Raw genomic sequence first — 15,025 nt, forward strand, 5'->3', positions numbered from 1 at the left:
TCGGCTTAAACTATATGTACTGGGTGGGTGAGGAATTAGGCGTTATAGAGAGCCAACCCCTTTCACCTACGGGCAATGAAGGCTTTTTGGATGCAGGTAGAGTTACAGAACAGCAGCGGTGCCAGAGGAACTGGGAAACAGCAACTGACAGCAACTGACTCTCAATGGAAAGATGTTTTGGCTTCAGCCTTTGGGGAGAGCAAGCCCAGCAGCAGGGAGCACAAGAGACTGTGGTCTCAATCCACCTCCTGCTTTCTGTCATCGCTGGCTGAAGGGACACGTCCTGCTTTCGTATACACTGGTGTAAATCCAAGTCCTGCGTCTGCTCTGGATTTGCACCAGGGCACTGGAGTGAAAGAGAGCGCTGGGAAGCTGCAAGCTGTGCTCTAGCGACGGTGCCCAATGGTGGGAGGGCTGATTACTTGCTGACGGGCGACGCTGGGCTTCTGGTCAGCTGGGTGAGGCTTTATGCAGAGGAATTAGTTGGACCCAGGGAGGCATCTCTCCCAAGCCCATAGGTAGCGCTGGGAATATGTTTTCCCTTGACGGGCAGGTGATAAGCGTGGCTCTTTGGGTGGTGGTAGTAGGCTCTGTGTTGGCAGCAGGAGGTGGTGCTCAACCTCTTCTGCTCCGGGTGAGCTGGGTGCTGCCGCGGCTTAGCTCCGATAGCTCTTCTTGGTGGTGCTTTTTGAGACAAACCTCATGCTCGAGCTGCTTCCCGTGCCGGAGCTGAATCCACCGGCCAGGCAGGTCCCGCTGCTGGCGCCACTCCCCCCCACGCTGAACCTGCTGCTGAAGCCTGACCCCAGCCCCAGCGTGTTCCCACCTCCGGAGCTGCTCCCGCAGGAGACCACGGCTGTGATGGGAAACCATGGGCAGAGGGTTAGTTTGTTTGGAATATTACAAAGGAATTTCAACCTCTAGCTTCACACATTCATAGTTTTTCTTGGACAGTCTCCCACTGCCTGTATTTCACACATCTTATTTTCTGGCTTCCAATCCTGTAGCAGAATTGGCCTTAGACATCTGAGTCTCCTGGGGACAGTCTCGCTGTACCAAACCTTTCCAGTTCAGAGCTGGTCAGAGAAAAGATGTATCAGGCTCTGCCAAACCCTAAGTATACTCCATTTTTGTGCTGGTCACTACTAGCTGCAGAGCTCATTTTCATTCTTATACACAGTTTCCAGGTACATTTAAGGAATAACTCAATGAATACTCAATCTGTTGCTTAAGAGCCAGATTACTTACAAATATTCACTGCACCAACGCCTTCTCCAGCCATCCTGCAAGAAAGAGAGGACAGAGAAGGAAGGGCTTGTTATTTAGGACAATTTCAAGGAAGAGTTTGGCACCAGGGACACTGGATAACAGAATGGTCTGGGGTGTTAAGGTCTGATGATAAGCGTCCAACAGGAATTGAAATAACACCTGTAATGGTGCAGAATAGGGGTGTGTTTTCTCTGCAAGTTTTTGTGGCCCTTGCCTCTCTCGTTGCAAGGCAAATGTAAGAACATTTATGGGTTTGGACATTGTTTGGTTTGGAAGGGGGAGCGACCCACCTGCTCTCTTCGCCCTCCAGCAGCTTCCTGTAGGTCGCGATCTCGATGTCCAGGGCCAGCTTGACGTTCATCAGCTCCTGGTACTCGCGCAGCTGCCGGGCCAGGTCAGCCTTGGCCTTCTGCAGAGCGTCTTCCAGCTCAGCCAGTTTGGCTTTGGCATCCTTGATGGCCATCTCCCCACGCTGCTCGGCATCTGCGATGGCCGTCTGCAAACTGGTGCACTGACAGAAGTGGAAATAGGTCTGGTGTCTGCCCAGTGGGTTTGGACCCCAATTTCCAGGCACCCTTGCAAGGGTACAGCAAGGTCGTGGAGATGGAGGTGCCCCCATGTTTGGAGGGGTCCTGTGCACTGTACCTGTTTCTTTACACTATCAATTTCTGAGTGGAGCCGTTGGACCATGCGATTCATCTCGGAGATCTCCATCTTGGTGTTGTGGAGGTCGTCCCCATGCCGGCCAGCTGTGAGCTGCAGTTCCTCGTACTGAGATGGGCAGGGACATGAGACACCAGGGCACAGTCAGACCTGGGCAGGAGCTTGAGCTCACTGGTAGAGTTTGGCCTTGCTCTGATCCTCTCCTGACCAGATCTTCTGTCTCTTTTTGTACTCAATCCAAGCTCTTCCTCATGAGCTTTGGCGTATTTGCCTCCTCCCTCTCTCATTGTCAACATGGCATTTTTACATTAGTACAAGAAACTAGACGAAATCCTATCAAATTGACTTCATTTTACACCCTACTCCCCTGTCCTCTCTCTTTGCACTCTCCAGTATGAAATAGCCTTTGAGAAATGCTAAACAAAAATTCTCCGAGCTCACCTAGTTAATTGTCACATCCTCACCTTGCTCTGGTACCAGGACTCGGCCTCCGCCCGGCTCCGGTTGGCGATGTCCTCGTACTGCGCTTTGACCTCTGCGATGATGCTGTTGAGGTCCAGGCTTCGGTTGTTGTCCATGGACAGGACCACGGAGGTGTCGGAGATCTGTGACTGCATCTGGGACAGCTCCTGTAGGTCAAACGAATTGGTTCTCAGTCCCGAACCATTCACTGTTGTGCTTGTCCCAGGGATGGTGTGTGGTGGAGGGGTGGGAATGGGGAGGAACTGCAGCTCCCAACAGCTCCCGCAGGCTGGTTTGATCCTGTTGGTACCAGGAGAATGAGGAAGTAGCAGAACTGGTAAATTTGGGAGATTCTTACTGCTTCGTAGAGGGCTTGCAGGAAGTTAATTTCATCAGTCAGTGCTTCCACCTTGGTCCCCAGGTCCACCTTGTTCACGTAGGCGGCATCTGCATCCTGGAACCACGACAGCAAAGGTAGTGAACCAAACCTTGCCTGTCTACATCCTTGTACAAAGACCAGTTGTCATTTAATAGGAACTAGAACTGAAGACTTTCTTGATCTCTGTGCCTTTAAACAGAGCCAAGAGTGAACTGGAGTTTTCCCTCCATGCTTTTTTGGGGGGAGGGAAGGATGATGTCCACAGATCTAAGCAATTTTTGACATGTCACAAGCCACTGAATTTCCCTTTTTTTGCCAGCACACTATAGATATTTTGGACAATGCTTGAAATAGTGGAAGTTCCTTATTATGTCTCCTGCAGTTGGGATCGGGGAGCTGTGGAGGGTGGGAATGAGTACAGAAAGGCTGCAGAAGTGGCAGAGCATCTGGTAGAGTGACGACAAGGGATGGATGACCCAGATCTGATTTGGTACCTGGGGGACCAGGACTCACCTGAATTTTGGATGAGGGGCCCAAAACAAGAACGAGCTATTGCCAAGGACTGACACACTGGCACAACTGGGTGTTTCTGCTTCAAGGAGGGATGACTACACCTTTGCTAAGTGCTTTGCCCAGCTTGGCACGGCTGGACAAAAAGGGTTATTTGCATTCAAATGTATTTTGCCTTTAAAAAGTGTGTCCCTTCTTTGTTGTTGGCGCCTCACCTTCTTCAGCAACACAAAGTCATTCTCTGCAGTCGTGCGCTTGTTGATCTCCTCTTCGTACCTGTCGGGAAGAGGAGATGAGCATCCGTACTGCAACCCACCCTGTCCACTGTGGGTGGATGGAAACCCCTCCTCCACGCGCTCATTGCAGGGGGCTTGCGGAGAGACTAGAGTCGGTTCCCACCACCAATGCATAGATGTTGGACTAGATGACCTTTAAGGGTCCCTTCCAACCCAAACTATTCTATGATTCTGTGATATATATTTGGAAGAAACAGCAAAAATAGCTATCTAACAATGCACATCTGTCCTTGCTCTGCAGTGCATGTGTTATACACAGTGTTATTAGATATATGTATCTCACCAATTATGATAGAAAGACAGCACCCTTAGGCTAGGTGGTGGGAGGAGGCCATCGAGAAAAACTGCAGGCCTTCATTAAAGGCATGTTTTATCCTCCCAGAAGTTTTCGCTGTGAATGGGAGCCTTATACTCTCTAAATTTTCTCAGGCCGGGAGGGCTGGGTGGAGCCGAAGCTGAGCTCATCACCACCACACCTGGGTTAGTCAGAAGAGCCGGGATCTCTGACGCCAGCTCCCGCGGTGGCTTCGGGAGAGCTGGCGATGGCCAGGAAGGAGGGAGGACGATGGCCTGGGTAAGGAGAGCCAAGGTCTGGATCACCAGCAGCGCCCAGTCCCACTCTTCGGAAAGGATAAAAATCAGCAATAAGGGCGGACTGATGCCCAGCTCAAATGAGACGATTACACGGGGGAGATGAGAGACAGGAGTTCAAAGGGAAGAGTCCATGCAGCTAATAAAACGTTAGCCTTTCATGACCCTTTCATGGGGAAAGATTTCTTCACATCAGGAATATCCAGCCCTTAAAATAATTTCCATTAAGTTAAGTCCTAGCCTGTATATAGATTTGTGTGTCTCTAAGCTCTTAGCCACGTAGAAGAGGAAAACTAATTTGGTATATGTCTAATTTCTAATTGCTGTATGGATTAGTATTTGACTCAGAAGAGCAAATCATTTGGAAGAATACTTTGGGATCCACAAAGTGTAAAATAAATAAAGGTAAGAAGAACAAATTCCTAGGCAAAGAGGAAGAAGCAGTCACGGCCTTTTGGTAGGTGTCGGCATTGTTGCCACAACGCAAGATGATGGTCCCTGCCCAGCAATGCGTATGATGTAATTGAGCTTTTGCCCCAAGATCCTCTGATCTGGAGCCAGAAAGAATATTTGCCACTCTACGTTAGATGCAGGCAGAGGATTAAAGTCTGAACCTCTTCTATAATGTGACCTTTGGTTGTCAAAGGATTTTTTGTCTGAAGTCATGCCGCACCCAAGGGTCTTTTCTCAGCTGAGCAATTTCTGCTGCAGCTTCGCTGCTCTGGACTGTGCTACTGTCAGACATTTCTTTGCCAAATTTAAAATTGCTTTCACCATGGACCTGTGACGAGAAAGGGGAGAGGACACTCTCTGACCCAGTGAATCAACAGCAGGATTGTGCTTATGGCTGGGATTCATCTCAAGTCGGCTACCTGGAACCTGGCGATTTTAGCTAAGCTCTGTTCTTTGGGCTTTCTTCTGTAGCTGATGGAGAAAGATATTTTTCTCCAGAAAGTTTCCAGAATTTCCCATCCTAAAATGAATTAAGGAAATCCGTATGGCTGACCCGTAGCAGAGCCTGAGGTCTTAAATGGCCAAGCGGACAGAGGACAGATTTTTTTCTCTGTTAAACATTTATTTTCTGAAGACACAGAGAACCATAAAAAAGAAGGCTCAGAGTAGACTGTGGATGGTGATTTCTCTTCCCCAGGGCAGTCGTTTCTGTTCCGATGCTGCTTTTGGGCCAGAGGCACTGTTGGTGAAGGTGGCAGAAAGTGTCAGGCACATGATGTCCCGAGAAAGGGAGAGCAGAGGGGTTTTGGCAGAAAGTGCGTGTCCTTGTTTTGAATTGCAGCCACCTCCTAGCTCTCACCTCTTGTTTTTCTGGTTCCAGATTGACAGTTTAAGCTCCTTACTTATTCCTGTCCATTAAGTGGTGTATCCCTCGTGGGCATGGTAGCAGACACTAACGCTTGATAGATGTCTTTCCAAAGCGCAAAGAGCAGATGAGAGAGGGAACACCTCCTCCTAACAGCCTAAAGAGTTAATGAGCTGAGCTGAAACCCTCACCTGAGATTTCAGCGACTTTCCATGGGGTAGAAGCTGAGTCCTGACTTTCAGAAGTGCTAAAACTACCCAGTACATTGATATTAAGGGACGGGATAATAATTAAAAGGAAAAAAAATAAAGGGAAAAAATAAAACCAGAGGAAGACGCTTAAGCACACACTTAATTCTTTTTAGACATTTTTCCTCTCCTGGAAAGGACCCCCATCAGTAAGAACGTGAGTGTTCAGAGTGCTCAGTAGTCTCGTAATGATTCGGATTTCATCCTGGTCTGTGTTAAAATGACTACACAGGAGCTGAAAGCATTTGGAAAGCTTAAGATTCTGGACAGGCTAGGCTTTTGAGGAGCTACTCTGAACTCCTCTGGATGTCTGACCATCTGAGCCTTTGAAAAAGTCCACCTGTCCCTGCAAAAACACCCAGCCTTGCAACAGGTGGAGTGTTGCTGCTGTTAGACAGCAGCTAAAGTGAGGAGAACTGAGTCCCTTCAGTCCTTTCTGAGCTCTCACAAGTTGGGGTTGCCCTGGGTCTTTTAACTCATCCAAGAAGAAGATCGAGTGAAGAAAAACTGGACGGGTTTCTTTGTGTGCGTGTGTGTTGCTTACCTGATCTTGAAGTCTTCAAGAGCATCCTGCATAGCCTTCAGCTCGGAGCTGAGCCGCAGCCTGTCCCCTCCCAGCGCCTCCAGCTGTCTCCTCATGTTGCTGATGTACACGTCAAACATAGGTTCAAGGTTATTTTTCACAATTTTTTGGTCTTTCAAGAGGCTCCATTTGGTCTCCAGTACTTTATTTTGTTGCTCCAGGAATCGCACCTGAAACCCATCAGAACAATTTAAAACATTTGGGATCATCAACTTAAAACCTGCCTCATTTTTCATGAGATGGGGGCGTTAATATCAGGGAGTTCGGGGTTTTTTTTAATGTAAATTAAAGCGGGCTTTAGATAGCCATGTCACGGACAGCGCATTGGCAGGAAGATTTGGAAGCCAGGAACAATATTCAACTGCAAAGAAACCTGGAAAAATAATTTGCACCATATCCAGACTGTCTGTAGAGCTCTGGCAAAAGGTGTATTTATGGAGATACCTGAACAAAATCTTTAGCTCTGTGCATTAAGGGTTTAGAAGTAAATTTAAGGTGTGGAGAGCAGTGCTGATCCTGCTCTACAGACAATGGCAAACGTGCCAGGCTGGATGAAGTGGAATGTGTCTTACCTTGTCGATGAAGGAGGCAAATTTGTTGTTGAGGGATTTGATCTGATCCTTCTCCTCCTGCCGCACTCTCTGCATGTTGGGGTCGATCTCCAAGTTAAGAGGTACCAAGAGGTGTTGGTTGACTGTGACCCCTTGAATACCTCCAGGGCCACGTCCTCCTCCCAACCCAAACCCAGCTCCACCAATTCTGTATGCAAACCCCCCGTGACCTGACCCATAACCGTATCCTGCTCTAGCAGAACAATACCCTCCACTCATGGAAATCCTCTTGCTTGCCCCTAGATTGTGAAGGCTCCTGCTGCCAAAACCACCGCTGATCCGTCCCACACCTCCACCGCTGCTGCGGGACATGGACATGGAGCTGAAGCTGCTTCGGTTAACAGGCATAGCGGCAGAAGCAGCACTGAAGCTCATAGCGAGGCCTCCTGACCTAATGCCGACGGACTTCTGTGCAAATTCGACAGTGGCGAGAGCAGAGAACAAGAGGAGAGATGGCAGATGAGTGGAAATCTTTGAGAGTTTGGCTCAGGAGTCCCCTCTGCCTTTTATCCTTTTGGAGAGCTGGGCTCGTCCGCAAAGGACCTCAGTTGGCTGAGCTAATCGGTTTGGTATGCTGGCACGTGGCCACCCTTCCCAACCCGTTAATCAAGAGACTCGCTAATGCGATGGGCTGGCAACCTTCAGGCTCATAAAGCTAACCAGATTTTCTAACCTATATTTTTCAGAGCAGGGATTACTGGTGGGGAAAAAAAAGAACATATATATGTCCGGAAGTTCCCTTTGGGCTTGCTTTTAGCTTGGTGTTGATGCCCATTTAATTTAAAGCTGATGGGACTGAAGTTGCCACAAGAGGGAATCTAGAGTTTTCTACACTAGTTTGACATGCTTTGGTAAAATAAAAACTGACTTTGCTCCCTGATTGACAGCCGTCTTGGGGTAGGAGTGACCTGTCCTGATCTAGGCGAGAAGTAGGTGTCTTGGTCTGCGCTCCTCAGCCTTGCCAGCAGCGCTTCATCTGCACAGATGGTGCTTCTGGTAAAGATGATATTTTGGGAGGCACCTGTGGCCTTTTTGTTGGCTGAGCCTGGATGCTTTGCTGAGCCAAAGTGCTGAACGATGAGATAGCTAAAAGTACATGATCCCCTGGAGAGAAACCAGCCTGACTTGTAGAAGTCCAGGTCATCAGATGCCTGTTTGATGCTGGGCAGCGTTTAAATAACAAACCAAATCCCAGTTCTGCTGGTGTCGGTGGAAACATGTTCCAGAGGTGCCAGAGTAAGATGGGCATCCAGAGAACGACGGGCAGGTGTTGAAGAGGACGAGCCGATTCCTTTCCACTGGTGTGTTATTGTGCCTAGATCTAGAGAGTTAATGAAAAGCTGGGGTTTATTATATCGTCTTTTTTTTTAGGCTAGGAGTCAGCATGCACATAATGCCACGTTCACCCCTAGCGCTTTGGTCACTCGAGAGGGTTGTGTCAGAGACGGAACCCGGACAATCTTGGCTCTGGTGCTTTTGTAGTTTATCTCTTGTTTCTGCTCTTCAGGGTATCGGAGAAGGGGAACTAAACCTCCTTACCCTCGCGGCCTTTAGCTGTCTCACAGCCAGTGTCTGGGGACAGTATTCTTCCCAAAGAGGGTGAGTCTGGGGGTTTAATGGGTCTTTTCCATTCCTAATTGTGGTAATGGCAGTGACGGCATTTTATTAGCCCCTGCAGCTACTGCGCCTACAGAACAGCGTGAGCTGAAGTACTTGCTTTCTTGGGACAAACTGGATTTATATCCCTCCGTGACTCATCGCATAAAACCTTGAATGATTACAGAGATTTGGGCACGATCGAGGTGGCATGAAATGCTGAGATGCTGTAACATAAAAATTACGATAAAAGGGTGCTTTCTCTAGTGCCTACTAGGAAGAATAGGTATTTCCCATCCTGTGGAAGATACTCCTGTGTGGGTGGCTCTTGTTTGCCGTCAGCTCTACTATGCTGTGTCAACTCTCTTCCCCGAGATCCTAGAAGGTAATTGGAATTAAAAGGAGGATGCGACAGAATTAATTTCACATGCCTTTTATTAGACAAATACTGGGAAATGAAGATTTCAGAGAGTCAAGGAACGAAGAGGAGCATGGCATCTTTTATATAAATAAGGACAGACCGCCTTGGCTTCCAAATCTTTTGCAGGTAACACGGCAAGGATTGCACACAACACGAGGGGAAGGTTGGCGGACGGTGCTGGTGCGTGGCTTTAGTAACATCTCTTGGTTGAAGAGGTGGTGGAGACGTACTTCATGCTGGAACTGCTTCCACCGGCCAGGCATGACCCGGCTGTGCCTTGTCCACTTCCTGAGCTCAAGCCCATTCCTCCAGCGCAGACCCCACCTCCAACCCCACTGATGCCTCCGAAGCTGAGACCATTTCCACTTCCGTATCCCGTTCCTACAGCAGTTCTGGTCACAGCTGCAAGAGGAGAACACTCTCTTTAGAGGCATCCACAAACAGTGGGCTCCGAGTGGCAGGGAGACAAATGTAAAAGCTGCCAAACAATCTTTTAAAGTTACTTACAGATATTCACTGTGCCGGCACCTTCTCCAGAGAGCCTGTTAGGGAGCAAAAGGAGCCAGTAAGAATTCAAGGGGAACCCATGAACAGGAGCTGGTTGAAAAGGCAGGAGATTTTCCTTGAAATATTTTTGGTGGAAATTAGAAAGTTTGTGCGAAAGGCTGCCATCTTCCCAAATAACTCATCTTCATGGGCAATTGTTTGCCTTTAAATGGGTTTCAGGTCTTCTGAACGTGGGAAGTCTAAACCTGACAAGGGTCTATGACTCCATTGCACCTCTAGAAATTGGGATATAAAACTGCCCCCACCTGCACTCCTCGCCCTCCAGCAGCTTCCTGTAGGTCGCGATCTCGATGTCCAGGGCCAGCTTGACGTTCATCAGCTCCTGGTACTCGCGCAGCTGCCGGGCCAGGTCGGCCTTGGCCTTCTGCAGGGCGGCCTCCAGCTCGGCCAGTTTGGCTCTGGCATCCTTGATGGCCATCTCCCCACGCTGCTCGGCATCTGCGATGGCCGTCTGCAAACTGGCGCACTGTGGAGCAAAAACAGTGGGTCCTGTTCCTTATCTAGATCACAGACCAGTTCTCTGTACCCTGAGGTCCTGATGCCTGGTCTAGATACAGAAGACTTTGGTTTAACATCTAGAGGTGTGATCTTAACAATCATTGAATCGATCCATGTTCTGAGCTGGGTCACAACCTGGATTTGATCTAACTCCACATCTCTTTACATCTCCTTAGATTTACTAATATTGTGTTAAGTTATTCGTAGTGACGTTGTTGCTCTGAGATGAATACTGTCGTATGCATTCCTGATCCAGCAGAGCTCACTGAGATGCATTTATTTTTATTCCCTGGAGTTGGCTGGACAACCAAGAGGTTAGACCACTGCGAGAGTTCAGTTTTATGCCTTTACGTTGCTTTTTACCTGTTTCTTCACGCTGTCGATTTCAGAGCGCAGGCGCTGGACGTGGCGGTTGAGCTCGGAGATCTCCTGCTTGGTGTTACGGAGGTCGTCGCCGTGCCTGCCGGCCGTGGCCTGCAGCTCTTCGTACTGTCACAGAGAGAGGAACAAGCAGTTAAGGACAAGTCCACCGTTTTTGGAGTAATGAGGGTGCCTGAAAGCGTGAGTCCTCCCTGGAGCCCAGAGTGGCTGCTGCGCAAGATGGAATGTTTGGGAAGGCTTTCTTGGCAGAGTCAGACTTTATCTGTTCAAGACAAGATATGAAGATAACAACACGGAAACCCCCAGTTTCTTCACCTTGGTCTGGTACCAGGACTCTGCTTCAGCCCGGCTTCTGTTGGCGATGTCCTCATAAAGGTAAAACATAGTGATTTTGGAGCCAAGCAGAGCGTGGGCATGTGGGTGTTTGCACTCAGAAGTATGTGTATGCTCTCAATCCCAAATTAGCACTTCCAGACTTGATAGGATTATTAAATCTGGACATCCCGTGTTATAAAGGGGACATGGGGATTGGTGGGAGGGAGTGGGGGTTTTCCATCGCAGAAACTTTCTGGGCGCTCACCCTGCTCTGGTACCAGGACTCGGCCTCCGCCCGGCTGCGGTTGGCGATGTCCTCGTACTGCGCTTTGACCTCTGCGATGATGCTGTCCATGTCCAGGCTGCGGTTGTTGTCCATGGTCAGGATGACAGCGGTGTCGGAGATCTGGGTCTGCATCTGAGAGAGCTCCTGCAAAAGCAGCGGGTATTTGGGTGAGTCGCGGGCTGGAGACACCAATGTTGCTCAGAGGGAGGAAACCCCCCAGGTTAGACCTGGGTGGACAAAGGGATTTTTCCAAGGCAGTTTCAGGCAGGATTAAGACAGCAGGTGATGTGGAAAAAACATTGAATTATTTAGTGCAACAGAATGAGAAAAAAGTCAGTGCTGAGCCTCTGAAGTGGGAAAGGAAGGCAAGGACATCGGAAACTGGGAGAAGGACGTAAATGCTGGTGCTTACGGCTTCATAGAGGGCTCTGAGGAAATTGATCTCCTCCATAAGGGAGTCCAGCCTGGCTTGCAGCTCTGTCTTGTTCATGTAGGCAGCGTCCACCTCCTAGGAGAGGAAACACATCACAAAAATGAAGCGGTTTTCGGAGAAGCAGAGGAAAAGCTGACGAATGTTTTTCTTGCTACGCTTGTGCGGGGCTGGGAGGCACAGCGTGTGTGCACCCACCTTCTTCAGGATCACAAATTCGTTCTCGACAGCTGTGTGCTTGTTGATCTCCTCTTCGTATCTGCGGGATGGAAATGGAGGGTTGGACTCGGTTTGTACAAAAGTTATTTCATATTTTCAGGACCAGACTTTTTTTTTTTTTTTTGTATGTAGATTTTTGTACCTTCATCCCTATAATTGTCTGCCGGTGACTTTCGGTCATGGTGAGACCGATTATGTCTCATACTAAACTTGGCCTGGGCCTTACTCAGAAGATTATATCGGCAAAAAGGCCTTCTTTCGTTTGATCACACAAACGCAACAGTGAGCTGCAATCGCAGCCCACCTTGCCCTCCAGGCAAGACCACAAACGGATGGACTTACTTGTTCTTGAAGTCCTCGGCAAGGCTTTGCACCTTGTTCAGCTCCCCTCCCAAGTTCTCCTTGTCGGTCAGCAAGCTGTTCAGCTGCCTCCTGAGGGTGTTGATGTAGGTCTCGAAGAGGGGCTCGATGTTGTTTCTGACCGTTTTGTTCCCCTGTTCTTGCAGAAGGGCCCACTTGGTCTCCAGGACCTTGTTTTGTTGTTCAAGGAATCGGACCTGTGTAGAGAAAGGAGATGTTTCAGAAACTGTGATTTCAGGATGATTTTCCAAGAGAGGCAAAATACAATCCTGCAAGGATTCGCTTGCTGAAAGGTGGGAGCTCTCAGCCCTCGGGGAAGAGCTGACAATTTATATGGGTGAGAAAGTATTGCACATCTAATGTGAACATTCCTGCCCTCTTTGCAAACTCTGTGTCACCATTTGCTCCCTGTTGACTGGTCTCGTCTCAGCATTAATGTGATGGATGAATGGTCTCCAACCTGGAACCCCTCGGGTTTTATTCCCAGGCTGCTGATGTTAGAAATTGCTGATAAAGATACAACTTGCCCTTGTTTGTGCTTCCCCACTGAAGAATCTACACAGCATAACCAAAGAATCTTATGTCTCACCTTGTCAATGAAGGAGGCAAATTTGTTGTTGAGGGTTTGAATCTGATCCTTCTCATCCTTACGGATGCTCTGGATGTTGGGGTCAATCTCCAGGTTGAGAGGTTTCAGAAGGCTCTGGTTGACTGAGACTTCATGGATGCCCCCAGCAGGGAATCCAGGGCCACCCATGCCACCACCAAAGCCAAAGGCACCACCAGCTGCACCACCAAAGCCACAGGAGATCCCAGTGCCAGCACCAAAACCTGCAGGTCCGCAGAAGCCACCACCCCTTCCGGCCACGGAGATCCTCGTGCATCCACCAAGACCATAGAGGCTCCTGCTTCCAAAACCTCCACCAAATCTTCCATACCCAGCGGCGGTACCGCAGGTTCCACCTTGGGGTGCAGTACGTGAGCAGAAGCTGGTGCTGCTGGCGTTTGGGATGAAGGCGGAAGCAGCGCTGAAGCCAGTTCTGCTCTGGTTCTTTGCAGCGCACTGGCGAGACATGGCAGTTGATGTGAGCAGGGTGAGAGCTGAAGAAAGACTGAAGCGGCGAGGAAGGTGGATGAAGGCAGGAAGGCGAAGTTGTGCTCCCCCAGCCTGGGACTGGCCCTTTTATACCCTGACTAGCTGGGGATGGGTCTGGCGTGGGGCACATCTTACTGATTAACTGTGCTCGGCACACCCAGCAGCAGCGCAGACGGTGAGTTCACCATGAGCACCAGCACCTACGAAGCACTCACAAAGTGCAGGAGTTGCATTTTTTTTTCTTTTTTTTTTTGTGACGGTCATGATCTGGCTGTTGAAATATCTGGGAAAACACTAAATACTGCCTGCTCAACTCTCGCTCGCAGCCATCCCCTTCCCACTCCCTCTTTTCACCTCTGCAGGAGATGGTTCCTTGTGTTGGGCAAGCGCTCGCTCGTCTCTGTTTCGTGGATGAATCAATCCCTCTGTTGCGTAAAGGCACGTTATTTCGCAGTGCAGTGGTCCGAGGTCTGAGAAATCTGTTATTGCGGGTCTGTGTTTTCCTGCTGCTGTGGTTTTGAGTAAACCCCAGCGGGGCATCAGCTCCTCAGGCCCCAACTTGTCGGAAATTCTGGACTCTTGTTCTCATGCCCAAACAAGAGTCATTTAAACTGAAACTGATACAAGAGGGAGAAAGGGGTAATGGAGGGAAAGCCAGGATGGTGGTAGAGTGTTAGTGGACATCTCGGAACATCAGCTCTCAAAAACCAGCTGGGGAGCGGGAAGGACACGTAAGGTAGTTTGGGATTTTCAACTGGTATTTTCAGACCTTTTCTTTCTCTGAAACGTATCTACGTTTCATCCTGATTCAGACTGACAGCAAATGATGAAATGCCGGAATCTGACCTGGGAGGGAGTTACCGTTGGCTATGACGACGCAAAACCTGAGTTGGCGATTTCTCAGGGCTTCACCTTCTCAGATTTTTGGGCTGTTTCCTGACTCACGGGGTGACCTTGTCTCTACACGGCGTGAAGCCTGTTCCCAGGCTGTCCTCCCCATGCCCGTCATCCTTCCCCTCCGATATCTCTTGCTCACAAGGAAATTCAGTGCGTGGGATCTGGGCTTACGACATTGTTCACGGACAACTCCCTCTACTCTTATTCTGCGTAGCACCCAGGAAAGGTCAAATACCCCACACGGAGTACTGCGTGCAGCTCCGGAGTCCTCAGCACAGGAAGAACATGGACAAGTTGGAGCGGGGCCGGAGGAGGCCCCGGAGATGCTGGGAGGGCTGGAGCCCCTCTGCTGTGGGGACAGGCTGAGAGAGCTGGGGGGTTCAGCCTGGAGAAGAGAAGGCTCCAGGGAGACCTTCCAGCCCCTTCCAGTCCCTCAAGGGGCTCCAGGAAAGCTGGGGAGGGACTCTGGAGCAGGGAGGGGAGCCATGGGACGAGGGGGAAGGGTTTTACACTGAAAGGGGGAGATTGAGATGAGAGGTGGGGAAGAAATTCTTGGCTGTGAGGGGGGTGAGTCCCTGGCCCAGGTTGCCCAGAGAAGCTGTGGCTGCCCCATCCCTGGAGGGTTCAAGGCCAGGTTGGACGGGGCTTGGAGCAACCTGGGCTGGTGGGAGGTGTCCCTGCCCAGGGCAGGGGCTTGGAATGGGATGGTCTTTAAGATCTCTTCCAACCCAAACCATTGTGTGATTCTATGAAATAGTGCATTTCTCTGGTGAAAGACGTGTGCTGGCTCGACTCGCCCTGTGCATGGTGTGTGGTAGCACTGTGCACACGGGCACTTATCCCAGCGCAGGCAAGATGCTTGAAAGTCGCTCCCAGTGCCTTGTTTGGATGCCGAGGGATGGAGCTTCTTCTCTTGGGCCCTTCAGCCCTTTGGGTTGTCTCTCTTGTGGATGCCCGTGCCCAAGCTGAATATCTACTCGTCAGAGGAGGGAGCAGCCGCCCTGCAGAGCGCTGCTGGGAAGTCGTAGC

The 15,025-nt window shown here is 49.8% G+C and overlaps 2 protein-coding genes across 2 annotated transcripts; both read right to left on the minus strand.

Moving 5' to 3' along the window:
- Positions 1-656: 656 nt before the first annotated feature.
- Positions 657-7,494, minus strand: LOC141733842 (keratin, type II cytoskeletal 75-like). Its single transcript, XM_074564789.1, has 9 exons — positions 6,892-7,494; positions 6,281-6,489; positions 3,499-3,559; positions 2,753-2,848; positions 2,397-2,561; positions 1,915-2,040; positions 1,560-1,780; positions 1,249-1,283; positions 657-856 (listed from the first exon to the last, which is right to left on the minus strand). The coding sequence occupies exons 1-9, from the start codon at positions 7,303-7,305 to the stop codon at positions 657-659; spliced, it is 1,527 nt and encodes a 508-aa protein (XP_074420890.1). The 5' UTR covers positions 7,306-7,494.
- A 1,455-nt stretch (positions 7,495-8,949) lies between these two features.
- LOC141734017 (keratin, type II cytoskeletal 6A-like) lies at positions 8,950-13,652 on the minus strand. Its single transcript, XM_074565160.1, has 9 exons — positions 12,593-13,652; positions 11,986-12,200; positions 11,623-11,683; positions 11,407-11,502; positions 10,974-11,138; positions 10,376-10,501; positions 9,760-9,980; positions 9,455-9,489; positions 8,950-9,349 (listed from the first exon to the last, which is right to left on the minus strand). The coding sequence occupies exons 1-9, from the start codon at positions 13,076-13,078 to the stop codon at positions 9,138-9,140; spliced, it is 1,617 nt and encodes a 538-aa protein (XP_074421261.1). The 5' UTR covers positions 13,079-13,652; the 3' UTR covers positions 8,950-9,137.
- Positions 13,653-15,025: the final 1,373 nt, after the last annotated feature.

Source organism: Larus michahellis, chromosome 22 (genome assembly GCF_964199755.1).
Source record: "Larus michahellis chromosome 22, bLarMic1.1, whole genome shotgun sequence".
In the NCBI taxonomy this organism is placed as follows: domain Eukaryota; kingdom Metazoa; phylum Chordata; class Aves; order Charadriiformes; family Laridae; genus Larus; species Larus michahellis.